Here is a 15,150-nt window from a genome sequence, read left to right as displayed (position 1 = left end):
TCAAAGCAATCTATCTACAGCGCCTTATTTCCAAGCTACATTCTTTGTACAGCATTTTGAGATCACCTTTTGAAGTGATAAATTGTGGTATTTTCTATCTATCGAGCGACTCTGAGGTCACTCCCAAATTTACTTCATGAATAGCCAACTATGACAGGACATCCAAATGTCGCCTCTATCTTCTTAAGACCTCCAGAACTGGTCGATATAGCAAATCGATAATATCATAAGGAAACGTCGTTAAAGATCTATACCCGGATTCGGGCGCAGATGTTCACTTCAGGGGACTTCCACTGAAGAAGTCACCCGCTCCAGGGCCAGCAAAGCTGCCGTTGCTGGGCGTCAGAGCGATGGAGCGTCGGAAGGCCTGTCTGGGTGTGGCTGGGGCGCTAGCAGCGGCGCCGACAACATCAGACGTGCTAGGAGTGTTGCGACCGCTGTTATTCTGCATCGTAACCGCCGTTCCGGGGCGGGAGAGCACGGTTGGGACACCGTTTCTGGGAGGGGGTCGGAATCCAAGCTTGGAACCTTCGCGGAAAATCTCTTCCAATATTTGAGACACAATACCTGCATCTTCGTATTCTTTGAATTTCTTCCATAGACGTAGGGCCATGCGTGCGTCCTCGATGGAGTCGTGTCCTTGGTTGTCATCAGCCGGTTCCTCTTGGATGTATTCCTTGAATACCGCCCAAGCCAGATACCGAAGACTGAGACGGCGGTTCTTTCCGGGGTGGAAGAACAAGTATTGGGTATCTACCGTCTGACTCTTGGGAACTTGAATGTTGACTTTGCGGAAATCAGAGGCTAAACCATGTCCGACAAACACGCAGCCTAAGTTGAGGAGCAGCCAGAGTTTCTTGTATGCCACCTTCAGCGGGACAAGGTTGTGCTGACTGACCCTAGGGTCCAGATCTCCGGGCTTGATGCCTGAGTACTGAGTGACATAGTCGACAATATTCTCTTTGATGGTAATATAGTCGTCGATGAAGGGCACACCTTCTTGAATCCCTGAGCCTCGGAGAACAGATACCCTAGCAAGTCCGCTCTTGTTAGGGCGTACAATTTCCTGAGAGCCATCCGCTTTCACATCGATTTCGGCTTTCTCAAGATCGACAAACTCGGTATCGAGAGCAACAGGCGTACCAGGGGTTGGCTTCTCCTCTTCGGAGAGCGTGACGCGAGATTCTACCGGACGGCCACCACTGGAAGAGGGAAGATTAGCGCAAACCACGTGCTACTGGAAGGGGGTCAACTTACTTTAGCGACCAGTCACGGAAGAGAAGAGTGGTGTCGAGCGTGTCTTTCCAAGTATCATCCATAGCATGTCGACCATCTTGCACCTGGTAGGCTAGCACGCACGGTATTTTCCATGGCTGATTGAAGCGGAGGGCTTCGTCTTTGTCGACTTCTGTGACAAGGAAGTCGTTGAAAAGATGCCACTTGTTCTTGGCTTCCGGTTCACGAGATGAGATGGATACGTTGATAAAAGAGACTAGATGTGCCTTTTGGTGCTCCGGAATATCGATCTCACATACCAAACCCACCAGGTCATATACCACGAGACCTGGCATCTTGGCTTGGACTCGTACTTTTAGGTCTTCACCTTCGAAGCATAGAATTTGACCACCGTCGATAACGATTCCAACTTCTTCCGGCAACCACCCAGGAATCGCCCACAGCCGCCGACAGATGGGGTTGGTGAGAGCCGCATTCAGCATCAAGACCTGAGGCATGCGGTGAACTGATTTCCGGATAGCAACTTGCTGGTATCGACGGCAGTAGTTGCACCATCCTCTATTCTGGGTTTCTCGCTCAATGCTGGCCCGTAAGATATTCGAAAAGCGGAAGGCAGGATTCCTGCGAGCTTGCTTGATATCGATCGCAGGATAGTTCAGCTCGTTGACAAGGGAGTTGCCCGGTCTCACAATCTCGTTCTGGCAGAACATACAGCGAATGGACTCGGACGCGACTGTGGCTAATCTGTGGTCTAGGTCGTCCGAGCTCGGTGAGATCATACGGAAGTCGTGCGAGATTTGACCCAGGAAGAATCTGTTAACAGCCTGGATCGCAGCCGAAAGTGACTTATTCGTCAGGTTTTCTTCAAACAGACCCAAGTTGGATGCTTCACGGTAACTACTGAAGGTTTTCAATAGGTTCGTTGCTTGGCAGTTCTGGCCGCTCGCTTTCTCGAGCATATCGAATAGATAGCCCATTTCGCAGAGCAGACATGTCTCGAAAATACACGAACTTGCTGCATGGTGGAGAGCCACGTTGCGGATATAAGGGATGAATTTAAAAAGCTGAAGGAGAGCGTTGGTAAAGGAATTGGCAATATGTGTTTCCAATCCAGAGAACGTCGTTTGGTTGTAGAATCTATCCAAAGTATTAGTTGCTGCATATCACTCCTCAGAATACAAGGACACTTACCTGAAATCGAAATCATCGACACCGAACCTACTGTACTTGATCTCAACATTGCTGTATTTGAGGAGAGGATCATCGTCCGTTTCTCCATTGATTTTGGCACCCGCCAGAGCCTCGGCAGCATCACTGATGGCCCCTTCTGATTGCGCCTTATTCTGCTCTCGTGCTTTCTCACTCAAGAATTTGGGAGCAATAAGAGCAGGCTCAGCAGACGACAAAGCGCGTGTGTTCTCGACTTGATAACGCCGTGTCTTCTTCGGATTCGGCGCATGGTGACCGAGCTCTGCCGGACGGAGATAAGGAATCAAAGCCTGATCTACTTGAGGAGGGGGGCTGCCAACTTCGAAGATCAGATGGCTCGGCCACGCAGAGAAAAGACGGTCGTGATAATATGGCATGCCGATCATATTCAGGGGCGTTTCTGGAGACCAATCCAGGGTAGGGGGACGAGGGGCTACATCCCCGAATTCCGCCTCTTTGCTCATCTCATTGAAATGAACCTTTGCTGGTGATCCCCATAGATGAATTGCACATTCAGCGTCATTAATAGCCAGTGCTTCTCCGGATGGTGACAAGTCGATACCAAGCATGAAGGAAACGTTCGCCTGGCGAAGATTGATGGCATTCGGGTTCATCAGGTCCACAACTTGAAGCTGGCCTGTCTGAGATGCAATAAAACTCGTTGTATGCAGCTTTGGGTGCATTCGTACATACGCAGCTCCGGCGTGGAATGGTATTGGGGGTAATGGCGAGAGGGTCTTTAGGTCGTATACATTGGCCAACGGATCGACGATCGGGGAACCCAGATGCCTGACAGAGAAGCCACAGGTAACCAAAAGATCGTTCCGAGCATCCATATCATTGACTGCAGTTCCGTGTGCTTTCCACGTCTTCACAACACTGAAGTCATTCAAGCTCAGCGCGTTGACGGAGCCCGTATCTGTCGCTCCGCAAAGGTATCGGCTCTTCTTCATGATTGTGTAGTTATAGTCCGTGTGTAGCTTGTCGATTATGATTCCCTTATCAATATCAATTGTAAACATCGATTTCTGACATCCTGCCACTATAATTCGGTTGGTTTGGGCTGTGAAGCTCATGCAGCGGAGATCGGTCATTTCTTCGTGAGCGATATGCCATTGTGTCAAGCCGCGCCGTGTTATCATGTGCACACTTTTCGGGGAAAGCGATATGACGCCTCTATCGTGAAAAATAATCTGCCGTACCGGCTCCGTCGCAGGATGTGCCCTGACAGAGGTATATCGCTGGAGCTCAGGACCGAAGAAGGAGGTGATTCGTCCCTAATGGAGTACACGAACGCTGGTCAGCACAGCCTTCGGTGATAGCTGCAAACAACTGAGAAACCGACAAACTCATTTCCCACCCACAACAACTCCATCACATCATCAAAAGCTATTGCGGTTGCGATTGTCGGCAGGGCATGCACGCTCGGTGCAGGCACCGGAATGCGCGACAGTTCATCCCAATCGGCCTCCATGACCTTGACATCGCACCCGGCAAGGGTGTCGAGCTCAAGATAGGTACAGTATTCGGATTATCGCGGTGTCAAGAAGTTTCAGGCAAAGCGTTGGGTGTGTCCATTGGGGGTCAGGGCGAAAGCGGGCATCGTTCGGCGAAAGCGCGAGTGCGGGGAGCAGGTCTGGCTGGGAAAAGGCGTGGTCTTCAAACTCCAGACCACCGAGCACAGGGGTGAGATTTCACAAGCTGGCACCCGCAAAGACAGTCCCAGGCTCTCGGGCTCTCGTTTCTGGGAGCAACAGCAGACGAGACAAATGGTCTCTGGGGAAGGGGTACCTTTTAGTCAGAGCTGCCGGCAATGGCTGATGAGGTACCGACGCATAATCTCACGTGACTTCAGCCCGAGCGGGACAAACATCCAGCACATCACGCCGTTTCTTCGTCACCGCCTACTGCATAACTACGTACTATGATTGCGATCCTCATACACATGATGTAGTTCTTGCTTTAGCCGTGTTGTCTTCTTATTTATTTTTATTTATTTTTTTCCTACAGTTCTCGCTGTCTTTAATTAGATTCAATCAGTTTCTAGGAATGTGACAGTAGTCAGGATTATGCTCTTCCTTCAAAAAGCGAAGTACCTGTATAGCTAACATTTGATATATAGTGGCTCGACCGGGCCAGATGATAGCAAATGATACAGATCGCCGAGTTGAAGTGAAAGTGCTAAGTAGTAGTATGAACACTTACAAGACGAATGAAAAAGAAGAATCATATAACACTCGTCAGACTACTAACCAGTTGACCCAACTCTATCAGAGAGACATGAATCTGCTCGTTCCTTTACCTACCGCAAGTGCTCAGGACTCCAGTAGGGTAGTAAGTATTGGAATCGCCATGATAACAAAAAGGTCCACTAACTATAACTACTTGCCAAGCCTGTAACCAAACCGCTGTCTAAACCTCATCCCCATACCTCCTCATCTTGACTACACACCCTTCTCCGCATGAAAGAACCAATGTAAGAACCTGCCTCTCCTCGCCGACTCTCTTCTCCATCCTATACCCCTCCGCCTGTTCGATAGCTTCAAAAGTCTGCAGCAATCGCACGATAGTGTATCCAACCTCCAGCAAAGCAAATTCCTGTCCCAAGCAAACTCTTGGTCCACCGTTAAACGGCAAATACCCCCAGCCTACATCCTTCAGCGCATCGTTCTCCCACCGCTCGGGTCGAAATTCGTCTGCGTCGGCGCCGTAGATATCCCTGCGGCGGTGCATCGCGTAGACACAGTATCCTACAGCCTCGCCTTTTTGGACGAGGATTGGTGCGGTGCCCGTTGGTCCGCCCCCTGTGGGGAGGGTTGTGGTTTTGGTAGCGGCGCGCGAGTTTACAGGGACGGAGGGGTAGAGGCGAAGGACTGGGATGTTAATGAAATCAGGGTATTGCGAATGATATTTTGGGGTAGTTTGAGATTGAAATACCTTCTTTGATGACGAGTGAGAGATACTGAAGTGATTTGAACTGAGTTATAGTAGGTGTCGGCGACCTGAGTCCCACCCCAACTGTATCACTGATCTCGGCCCGCAACTTGAAAAAGACGTGGGGATGCTGGACAAGTAGACGTCTGGATTTGTGTCAAGAGTCAGCTTTGCCCAGAAACAAACATCGGTACATTGGCCCTTTACATTGTCCAAGTGAGGCAACAAGCCGTAGTATCCCTCCCAGCTAACAGGATATTCAGGCACTGATCCCGAAGTACTTTCGCGTTCCGCGTTTCCTCGATCAAGGCATGAATGAAGATGTAAGGCTCTGTCTTGGTGCCCCGAGACTTGTTCGTGGCTTTTGAGGCCAAGACCTTTTGTACAGCACGATCCACAAATCCATGGCAAATCTTACATGCTTTCCGAAATTCTCTCCCGCCTAGAAGCCAGTAGAAGTCACCTAATCGTCCGCGCTTTGCCAAATACTCCTGTCCAAGATTGAAAGCGTTTGCAAAGTCCGATTCCTGGCCTGTGATACCCTCTAATTGGAGAGATGGCAGGTGTTTTCCAATCAGTAGAAAGAGGGTAGCCTCGAAAGTAAGGCGAAAGAATAGCGGCTGTAGATCGACGCCGTTGTCGTCAGGAATGCTGGAGATGAGGCTGTCTACGGCGCTGCGTATTTGTTCAAAATTGGTGAACCGGTTCGTCATGAATTGTGGACGTAGCAGCTCGCGTGAGTGCCGCCAATGTGCGCCATCCTGAGTGAAGATTCCACTCCCCAACAAAGGCAAGAATGTTGGGGGTCGTAGTCCGAGTCCAAAGTCTGGAAGTATTGTTCGTCAGTAGTAGCAAGAGCGTCCGAGGTACCGCACTGACCATCAAATTGGGTCGAAAGAAGGGCCTGTATGTTCTGAGGGTCGATAGTATCAACTCCTCGAGAGAAAAGGAGATTTTGCTCGAACGTTGTGCCAGACTTAGCAACGACATCAAGGAAGAACTTGAGAATCTGCTGCCTACGGTCATAACGAAATGCTTGAACAAGTAGATCTAGGCCCAGCGGCCAGGTCGAGTTCCATTGTCTGAGTGGCAGACATCCATTTGCGGCGGCGGTTCGGTTGTTAGCCTACAATACAGGTTAGATGGCAGGAAATCCAATGCTGACAGCGACTCATACTCGCAGTTCTCGTTGCAGAGTAATGAACCTGTAGGCAAGCGCGCATATCAACATTCCCACAATGAGGATGTGAGCCGTTGCGCTGAAAAATGCCATGTGGCTTGCTTGGATGCAATTCAGATGAAATTGAAGGATCCCAAAATCAAGTACCGGATATTCAAGCTCTAAAGTACTCATATATGACCCTCCCCACCTACGCTGTCGTTGCATCTGTCAGATGATTCAGGGGCAGGGCGCGTACGCCTAGGCATTTCAGGTTGCACAAATTCGAACTCACGAGATGATGACTCCTGGCAGCGCCACCATAGGGGAGAGAAGTGGGGTAGATGGTTGTCTAGACATGAAGTCCAAATATACTTTCATTGTTCATTTTCGAAGGCCGCGGCCCGCCTGCCTTATTACTGTGTTTACACACAACGTCAGTGGCTGGCTTTGACATGTCGAGAATGTGGTACGCGCTTGGGGGATTTACGGGAAAAGAACTATGCGAGCCTTTGGCCATGGTGCAACAAGTGCTCTACACTCAAAGGGAAAAGTTAGGTAAATAACACCGATACACGCTTATACCCCTAGCGAGCTTAGGATGGATCAGAAACGTTCTTGGTCAACACACTCCGAGGCAGAAACCATCCTACGCAGGGTTCGATTGCAGATTGCATCCTCCGTGGCGGCCACATAGGGACCCTTAAGGGAAAGGTTTCACTAAACAATCCATACCAACTAATCTAAATTGCCAAGGCTGATTTAACACTCCTTGATGCGATGGAAAGGCTATGGCGTCTTCCTTATTCTAGGGCAGACCTTCATCCGCACTAGCTGGGCGCGTTGATTGAGCTTGCGAGACGCTATAAGCTTCTGGGAAGGTTTGATGAGAACATTCGGTACTGCAACGAGGCTATGGAGGGGTTGTAAAAGACCAGTGTGACACAGCATCTGCTGGAAAGAAAGCTGCGGGAACAGACAATCTTGATGGGAGAATGGGAGTCAACTGTTGCATCCAACAAATGAAACTTTTGCACTTTCCTGGCAGTTCTCCTAGTATCCCAGGGATGAGCACGATGCGCCTTTCATGTGGTACGCTGCTAATCTTATCCCGTACTCAACCAACGTGTACGCTTCATTCACATAGATCACATCTGGTATCTTTAGTACGCTTCTCCAGCTCACAATCTTGAAGATTTAGCGAAATCTGGTCTCTTCCCCTAGTCATTTGGAAGGTTCCGCTAGCGGCTGCAGTAATCAATGTCGGCTGGCACCAGCAGTGTCCTGTGCATGAAGTCCGAGGTCAACCTGGTTAATACCGGAGATAAGCAATATGAGAAGAGGCGAGTCTAATCTCAAAATAGCCGTATAGTCCTCGAGTATAGCCCGGGCTTTAGGACCCACTGCTAGGCTTGCTCAGCTCCGCGCCACAGCCCCTAACAGTATGCACCTTCCTGAGTGCCACGAGCACATTGGCTTCAGCGCCAATCCAGTAGCACGTGTTCCTATACAGAAGGATATGACAGACGTTGGTATTGATCATACGATAGGCAGTTCCATGGTTGTTACATGCCTAAAATCACATATAGTCCGTATTTACAAATCGCCGAGGAAAGGTGTTCCTCACTGAGGTCAAGCTCTGAAAGGGAAAGCTTGGTAAATTGATTGCCCCCGCCACTAAAAGGCAAAGTGGAAACGCTTTTGTGCTTTGAAACTACCCGGACCATATCTTATGAAAAGCCACTCCTGGCATACTAGTTCGTTCTGACTGTGCCCTTCGGTGGTCCGGCGCCTGTTGTCGGAGAACATGGCGCCGTAGGGACCGCTCCACCATCTTCAGGGACGGTATAATGGTACATGGTAACCTGGTCACGAATATTCTATTCCACATTCCCCATTCATATAGAAGCAGAATGCGCGTGCCTGGGACTATGCAAGCTGTCCTCCTGGCCTTCATTGTTGAAGTCGCGGCCAAGGAAGATCCAGACTATAAGCCATCCCTCAACTTTCGACCCAACAATGTGACCCTCAGCATCCTAGACAACTGGGTGGGATCGTAAGTTGTTGGATGACACTTAGATGTCGCATCGATGCTGACTGCGCAGATACTATAACGGTACCACAAACGTGGAATTGTCGTTTTACACTGGGCTGGGTTCGAATTGGAGTTTTCATTGCCCCAATCTCGTCAACACAACGGTTACCAAACGGTATGATTCTACCGTGCTGGCCCTTACAGAGCCCAACACCTACAATGTTGGCTATGACCCAGTGAATGCTTTCTTCACCATGTGGCCCAACAACTTCAATTTCTCCACATTACCTGGTCCAAGCTGGGATGGATTACAAGAAGACGCATCGTTGAAGTTCGCTGTGTTTTTGTCGGAGTGAGTGATCCCACCCGAATCAGAAGAATCAGACTTCCCCTGCCGAAATCACTCTATCACAGCTGGAGTTACTCACTCCGGGGGATACGGATAGTCTTCTGGATACCGCCCTAACTCTACCTCTCAGTAATGCCTTGCCCATTCTCCAAGTGATCATCTTGCACAACCGAAGAAAGGAAGAACACTGGGTCAAAGAATCCATTCTAGGGCCTAGGGATCAATTTTCCAGACGCCTCCTGCCCTGGCTGAAACAGCTCTTCTGTGCCATTGCACCAGAGAACGGGGCGATCATGACGGACGAGCTGCAAGCCTCCACACTGTTACAGTTGCTGGAAGTGCTCCCTGACGAGGCTCTCGTTGATCTTCTAGCTAGCCATTGTCCAGATTGCCAGCTGCACGACCGCTGGAACCACAATATTCTCTACGCGTTGGCGCATCGACCCACGGCACAAGCGTTGCAACTACTCAAGGCCCGCAACCTTCTACCGCAATTGGACCTGAATGCAACCGATGACTACGGCTGGGGCCCCCCTGCACGTTGCGGCCACCCGCGGTTACAACGAGGTCGTGATCTTTCTTCTCGTGCACGGTGCCGACCCCCAGCGGCGAAACGACCGATCAGAGACCCCAGCCAAGCTCGCCGAGATGAGCGGCGCCACCCCGACCATCGCAATCCTCGACCGTTGGGAGAACAGCCCTATCGGGGTTCTTCATCGGGCCTTCATGGAACAGCACGCAACAGCTCTGCAGACCCACCCGGGGATGGAGTGGGAGTGGGCATTGCAGCTCTCAGTCTGGCGAGCATTGGATAACCTATACGCAAAGGCAGAGGATGCCGGGGAGCCCATCTCGTCTGTCACTCTAGACTCGGTGGCCAGAGGCATCCGAGTTACTTCTCCATCTTCCTTTCCCGACGACTACTCATACTACATGAGGCCACGACAGATGTGGATCAGACAATAATATCTATTTTTATATCAGAATCTAACCCAGGGTCCCCCAAATCAATTACTCCGTCCAGAGTATAGTTCACTGGTAAGACTTTTCTCTTAACTCACAGCACACGGGAATCTATTCGTCTATGCTATGTTTGTCCTGATGAAGGTGATAATTCAGAGAATCATCCCGGGGGCTATCCACCCAAGGGAGGGGAGCCATATACACCCTGCTACATGCGATAGAACCTCATGCTAAACTAAGGGAGCATAAAGCAATTACTTTATAAATAGATTTGTGCCCTCGGCGCCGCAGGCCTGCGTGGTTGGCCGCTGGCGAAACACATAATATTGATGTCACAAGCATGCCATTTCTACTTTCTGCCCATATATGTAGCACACGTATATTTATATCTCCCATGATTTGGGATTTTGGAAGTACGATCAACATATTGAATATCAAAAGAATTAGTAACGAAGGGACAAGCGCCAGGGAGCCTCTGAAACCCGTCGAATGATGACAATATGATCTTCAACGACCAAGCACCGGAGACTTGGCCCTTAGATATTATGAAAATAATGTACGTATCATCATACTTTCGCCCAAATCTTCCCCTTGGACAGGTAAAGGCGAGCCAGAGCATAGAACAACGTCCCGCCCGCAAGCATCACACCGGTGAAGACCTGCAACTTCCAGTACTCGCCATCCGCCGCCGCAATCAAGGAACCACCGATAGGGCTGCCTACAAGGGCCGAGATTGACATGAAAGCATACAGCGCTCCTGACCGTGTGCCAATCTCATGGATATTGGAGATCTGGGCGACCAAGGCTGGGCTGAGTGCCGTGTATGTGCCCGAGCTGAATCCAAACGCTGCAGCGAACACGATGGCCGTTGCGTTGGAGTGGCCGGGGAGCCATAGCCCGAGGACGAAGATTGTCGACAGGCCCGCTGCGCAGATTGAGATGTTGAAGTTGCCGAGTTTGTCTGCGGCGTAACCTGGTAGGATTCGGCCGATGCCACTGAAGCGTTGGTCAGCATGCCCGTTTTTTTTTTTTTTTTTATAATGACCGAGCTCGAGTTTACTTTCAGAGTTGACATCTTACCTTGCAGCATTGAATGTCGAGACTAGATACCCGGCGAGACCCGTACTCATCCCCACATGCTCGCCGTATGTGACCATGTAGGTAATAGGAATAAACATCCCCATCGAATATAAGAAGCTCGCCAGTGTCACCAGGACGAAGGGCACATCAGTAAACCCCTTGAAGTAACTAGTCAAAGTCAAAGCCGTGGGCTTCGGCCGCAAACGCGAGCGAACAGTCAAATTCGTCACGGCCAGCAATCCCAGCATCAAGAAGGCGCATATACGCATCGCCCAACCAAAACCATGTCGCGTGATGATGTGATCAACCAAGATCGGCATGATAACGCCACCTAGGCTTGAGCCGCTCGCGGTAATGCCCATTGCTAGAGCGCGCTTTTGGCGAAACCAGGTCGCCACGCAATTGAACGAGGAGTAGAGAACCATGCTTGCGCCAAGGGGGCTGCAGATCGATTGGGAAAGAATGAACTGGTAGTATTGTGAGGACAGCGAAGCCATCATTAGTCCGAATACGTGTAGCAGGGATCCTGTGAGGAGAAGCCATCGGGGTCCGTATGCATCAAATAGCCGGCCAACAAAGGGGCCCTAGGGGGTGATTAGATGAGTCAGTTTGGAAATTTCTCAGTTATATTCTTCTTTTATTGAGAACTCATGGCAACAATAGAACGTTAAACGCAGATGAGAAAATGTAACTTACCGTGATGAACATCATGAACATAGATATGGCAGGAATCCACGACACTGTGCTTGCCGACAAGGTTCGCAGCTGGTGGGTTTGATAGTATGCCTGGAAAATGCCCACGCCTGCGCAATACATAATGAATAAGCCAAAGTATTTCAAAAGGAGATATGTGGCTCACAATTTGTCCAGCCGAAGCTCGTGAATAGTCCAAAGAACGCTCCGACTACTACGAGCCATGCACGGAGACCGCCGTCCGGGAAGTCATTCGACTTTGTCTGTGAAGGGCCTGTGTCCTGGCGTTCCTTCTCGTCGGTACCGTCTTGTGTGTCCATCCTGGCAGCGATGAAAGATTTCAATGGGTGGATTGAATGATTTGACAAGAAAATTGATATGATGTGGAATCAAAGACGAGGAACCTTGATCCGGATTCGTTTTGAGCTTGTAGTTGCGTCTGCTATTTATATTACTGCACTGAAGCTGCGAGTTATTGATTTACTTCTATATCAATCAGAGACTAGATCTAATCAAGTATAGTCTGTGGGGAAGGCGATGGATTCTAAGCAAGCTGATTGGATCGGAGGTCCGCGGTGGTCCGAGTGATTAGGGACATCAGCATATTGAGTCATCGATAACATCAATAACTATCCACGTCCTCCTCACAAGCAACTTTCCGTTCACTAAGAGCTTGTTTATGTACCTAGAGATGCACTCGCTTAAGCGGCCAATCCCTGACCAGGCTGTAGGGCCGACAAAACGAAGTGCTTGGCAACAGCCAGCGTCATGTGAGTTCTGCCGGCTTAAGAAGATCCGATGTGACAAGCAACGCCCTTGCTCTAGTTGCGTAGCTAGAGATACAACCTGTGAATATGTTTCATGTAAGCTGAGTTACAATGTTGCTTATGCTTGGAAGTTGACCCATGCAGTGGCAGGAGGGACCCTGCATCCAGCGGTCCAAACAGGTGTCAATGATAGTGCTCCGGCTACGTACATAGGCACTCCGTCGTTAGAAAGGTCTGCCCTCAATAACTACGTGATTTGACCAATTGCGCTAATTCTCACTCAGAGATATCCAGGAGGTAAAGGAGCGCTTGAAGAGGGTAGAACAACTGTTGCTGGAACGTCAGAGCCCACTCCAAGGCTCAAATCCGGGGGACGTAGATTCTTCGGTTATTACTCCCCAGCCTGAATCCAAGGCAGTATTGCGTAATGTTAACCACGAGGAGTGGGACAATCTGGAATCCATTGCAGCGTCCCCGCAGACTGAAGGATTGAAGGATTCGAAAACTGAAAACAAAAGTCTACAGAGCCAAGCACCCTCGGAAATAACGCAGGAGTGCGGTATAGATCGGCAGCTCCCTCCGGTTGACACAGCTAAGGCACTGCTTGAACACTACGTTCGAGGAGTAGACTATTTGGGTCGTGTAGTCCATGCCCCATCGGCACGCAGTCTCCTTGAAAGTGTATATTCTCAGCTGTCACAGTCAACCAGTCCTCCCGCCGAAAGTATCATATTCCTTCTAGCCATATTTGCTTCCGCGTCATTCTATCTAGAATGTGGGCAGCTCCATCTATCATCTGACGGGCTACACCTGCACGCAGGACAATCCCACCGTTGGAAAGAGACCACTCTTCAGCATATGTTGCAAATGGATCAGCTTTTCTCGTGCTCAATGATGTCATTGCAATCAGCTTTGATCATCCTAGTCCTTCTTTGGGATTCAGAAGGGCAATCAAAAAGATTTCATACTCTGAAAAGCCTCGCGTATGCGAAGGCAATTCAAATGGGGATGCATAATGTAGATGCAGGATCGTCAGACGTTGGGCAAGATCGCCTCGAACAGGAGATGAAGCGCCGTTTATGGTGGCACCTCACTTGTACAGATTGGTTAGTTATATGCATGTTTTCAGAAGCAGACTGAATCTTTATGACTAACCATACTACTCACATCTCAGGTTACTTGGAAGCGCACCCGGCCCACAGCAGGGTATTTACATGATCAGCCCTCACCATACGACGGTCAAGTATCCTGCGAATATCGAAGACGAAGATCTGACCGAAGAGGGTATTCATCGACACCCGAAACCCGACCGTCACCCAACATCGATGTCATTCTTCCTCTGTCGTCTCAAATTCGCCCAACTCTGTCGCGAATCCATGGACGCAATTCAACATGCAAAGACTACACAACCATCACAACTCATATACCCGCTCATACTGGAAATAAGCGACAAGTACATGTCTTTTCTCAGGGAGCTACCGTGGTTCTTCCGTCTTGAAGACGAAGAAGACGAGGCGAAACGTACAGACTTGACCAAGAAGCAGCCCTACATCTCGCATCAGCGCGCTGTGCTTCTCTATGGCATTTACTCACGCCTAGGTCGCCTCCACCGCCCGTTCGTCACCAAAGGTATCGCCGACCCTGGCTTTGCAGGTTCATACAATATCGGTATCGAGTGCGCGGAGAGACTCCTACGGATCCGTCGCATGGCGGCGGTCCACGGAAGTCAGCTGCTTGACATATTCGGCCGCTCGCAGAGTGTTGACCAGCATACTTTCAATGCTATGCTGCTGCTCACAATAGATGTGATGGCGCATCCGAACTCGCCTGATTCAGAGCGCCGCAGAGCGGACGTTATTGAGATATGCCACATCTTGCAAGATAAGCATGTAAGGTTGGGTCAGCCTGCGAATGGAATTAGTCGAGCCGTGCAAATGCTGTTGGATATCGTGCGGAATTCGAACAGGCCCCACATCAAGGACAAAGATCGTATTGACAGCACCGGTCAGGTTGGCTCAAATACTGCGCAAAGTATGGATAGTCTAGTGGTTCCGGATCAATGCACAATGGCATCGGAAGCATCGTATCAAACGGCGTGGATCGACGAGTTCCTTTCAATATCTGATGATCAAGATATGGACACCCTTTTCGATGAGCTCTGGGGATCTTACTCAGAGACGAGCATTCCATCTCGGGAGGGCTTCTTGAACCGGGAGGGGCTCTCCTAGTGGCTTTGATGGGGCACGTCGTCGTATAAGGGTATTAGTGTTATGTTAAGAGAGGACAAACTCGAGGCTACTTGAGATACAGGCATAATTGACTTGTACTCGCTCATCAGACCAAAGCGGCCAAAGTCTTCTTCACAGCGCCAAGAGCCCTGACCTACAGACCTGGTCCGTACAGGTGTCTTGACCCAAACCCACCAATAGCACCTCCAATCCTGCGCACATGAACCCTGCATAGGCCATATCATGGTCACAAGAAGCGAGATTCATGCAGGCCTGTGCATGAATATGTAGGACAGAATGACCCTAGTGACCAATCATATCACAGATACAGTAGCACAAGCATGCATGTCAACCTCAGCACAGGCCAGGAACTAATGCACGGTGTTGCAGGTTGATGGCTCTAAAAAGGACGCTAATGCACGGTGTTGCAGGACGATGGCTCTAAAATGTAGATCATCACGTGGTGTGTCCAATCATATCCATGGTTATCATCTACA

At 49.8% G+C, this 15,150-nt stretch overlaps 5 protein-coding genes across 5 annotated transcripts; 2 read left to right on the top strand and 3 right to left on the bottom strand.

Annotated features, from left to right (window-relative positions):
- Nucleotides 1-71: 71 nt before the first annotated feature.
- pan2n2 (poly(A)-specific ribonuclease) lies at nucleotides 72-4,224 on the bottom strand. The gene is made up of 4 exons (XM_025657015.1): nucleotides 3,791-4,224; nucleotides 2,428-3,722; nucleotides 1,258-2,373; nucleotides 72-1,202 (listed from the first exon to the last, which is right to left on the bottom strand). Exons 1-4 carry the CDS (start codon nucleotides 3,917-3,919, stop codon nucleotides 275-277), a joined length of 3,468 nt encoding a protein of 1,155 aa, XP_025515242.1. The 5' UTR covers nucleotides 3,920-4,224; the 3' UTR covers nucleotides 72-274.
- A 633-nt stretch (nucleotides 4,225-4,857) lies between these two features.
- Nucleotides 4,858-6,652, bottom strand: BO85DRAFT_488065 (cytochrome P450; the record flags this gene model as incomplete). The annotated part of the gene is made up of 5 exons (XM_025663501.1): nucleotides 4,858-5,318; nucleotides 5,383-5,525; nucleotides 5,587-6,205; nucleotides 6,259-6,505; nucleotides 6,557-6,652. 5 exons carry the CDS (start codon nucleotides 6,650-6,652, stop codon nucleotides 4,858-4,860), a joined length of 1,566 nt encoding a protein of 521 aa, XP_025515241.1.
- A 1,799-nt stretch (nucleotides 6,653-8,451) lies between these two features.
- Nucleotides 8,452-9,737, top strand: BO85DRAFT_514015 (uncharacterized protein; the record flags this gene model as incomplete). The annotated part of the gene is made up of 3 exons (XM_025664726.1): nucleotides 8,452-8,594; nucleotides 8,644-8,925; nucleotides 9,053-9,737. 3 exons carry the CDS (start codon nucleotides 8,452-8,454, stop codon nucleotides 9,735-9,737), a joined length of 1,110 nt encoding a protein of 369 aa, XP_025515240.1.
- A 714-nt stretch (nucleotides 9,738-10,451) lies between these two features.
- Nucleotides 10,452-11,978, bottom strand: BO85DRAFT_514014 (putative MFS monocarboxylate transporter (Mct); the record flags this gene model as incomplete). Its single annotated transcript, XM_025664725.1, has 4 exons — nucleotides 10,452-10,881; nucleotides 10,966-11,549; nucleotides 11,662-11,768; nucleotides 11,825-11,978. 4 exons carry the CDS (start codon nucleotides 11,976-11,978, stop codon nucleotides 10,452-10,454), a joined length of 1,275 nt encoding a protein of 424 aa, XP_025515239.1.
- Nucleotides 11,979-13,427: 1,449 nt separating this feature from the next.
- BO85DRAFT_372414 (fungal specific transcription factor domain-containing protein) lies at nucleotides 13,428-14,653 on the top strand (the record flags this gene model as incomplete). The annotated part of the gene is made up of 2 exons (XM_025656038.1): nucleotides 13,428-13,531; nucleotides 13,600-14,653. 2 exons carry the CDS (start codon nucleotides 13,428-13,430, stop codon nucleotides 14,651-14,653), a joined length of 1,158 nt encoding a protein of 385 aa, XP_025515238.1.
- Between the last annotated feature and the right edge of the window lie 497 nt (nucleotides 14,654-15,150).

This window comes from Aspergillus piperis (genome assembly GCF_003184755.1).
Source record: "Aspergillus piperis CBS 112811 unplaced genomic scaffold BO85scaffold_9, whole genome shotgun sequence".
NCBI lineage: Eukaryota > Fungi > Ascomycota > Eurotiomycetes > Eurotiales > Aspergillaceae > Aspergillus > Aspergillus piperis.
The sequence above is the reverse complement of the archived record's forward strand: the minus strand, read 5'-3'. Positions and strand labels throughout refer to the sequence as shown.

Excerpts from the sequence above, each read along its gene's own strand:
- pan2n2 (XM_025657015.1), bottom strand. The coding sequence starts at position 3,919 with ATGGAGGCCGATTGGGATGAACTGTCGCGCATTCCGGTGCCTGCACCG. Across the intron at positions 3,723-3,790 it reads TGTGGGTGGGAAATGAGTTT|GGACGAATCACCTCCTTCTT; the intron begins GTCGGTTTCTCA and ends GTACTCCATTAG. Across the intron at positions 2,374-2,427 it reads GTCGATGATTTCGATTTCAG|ATTCTACAACCAAACGACGT; the intron begins GTAAGTGTCCTT and ends TACTTTGGATAG.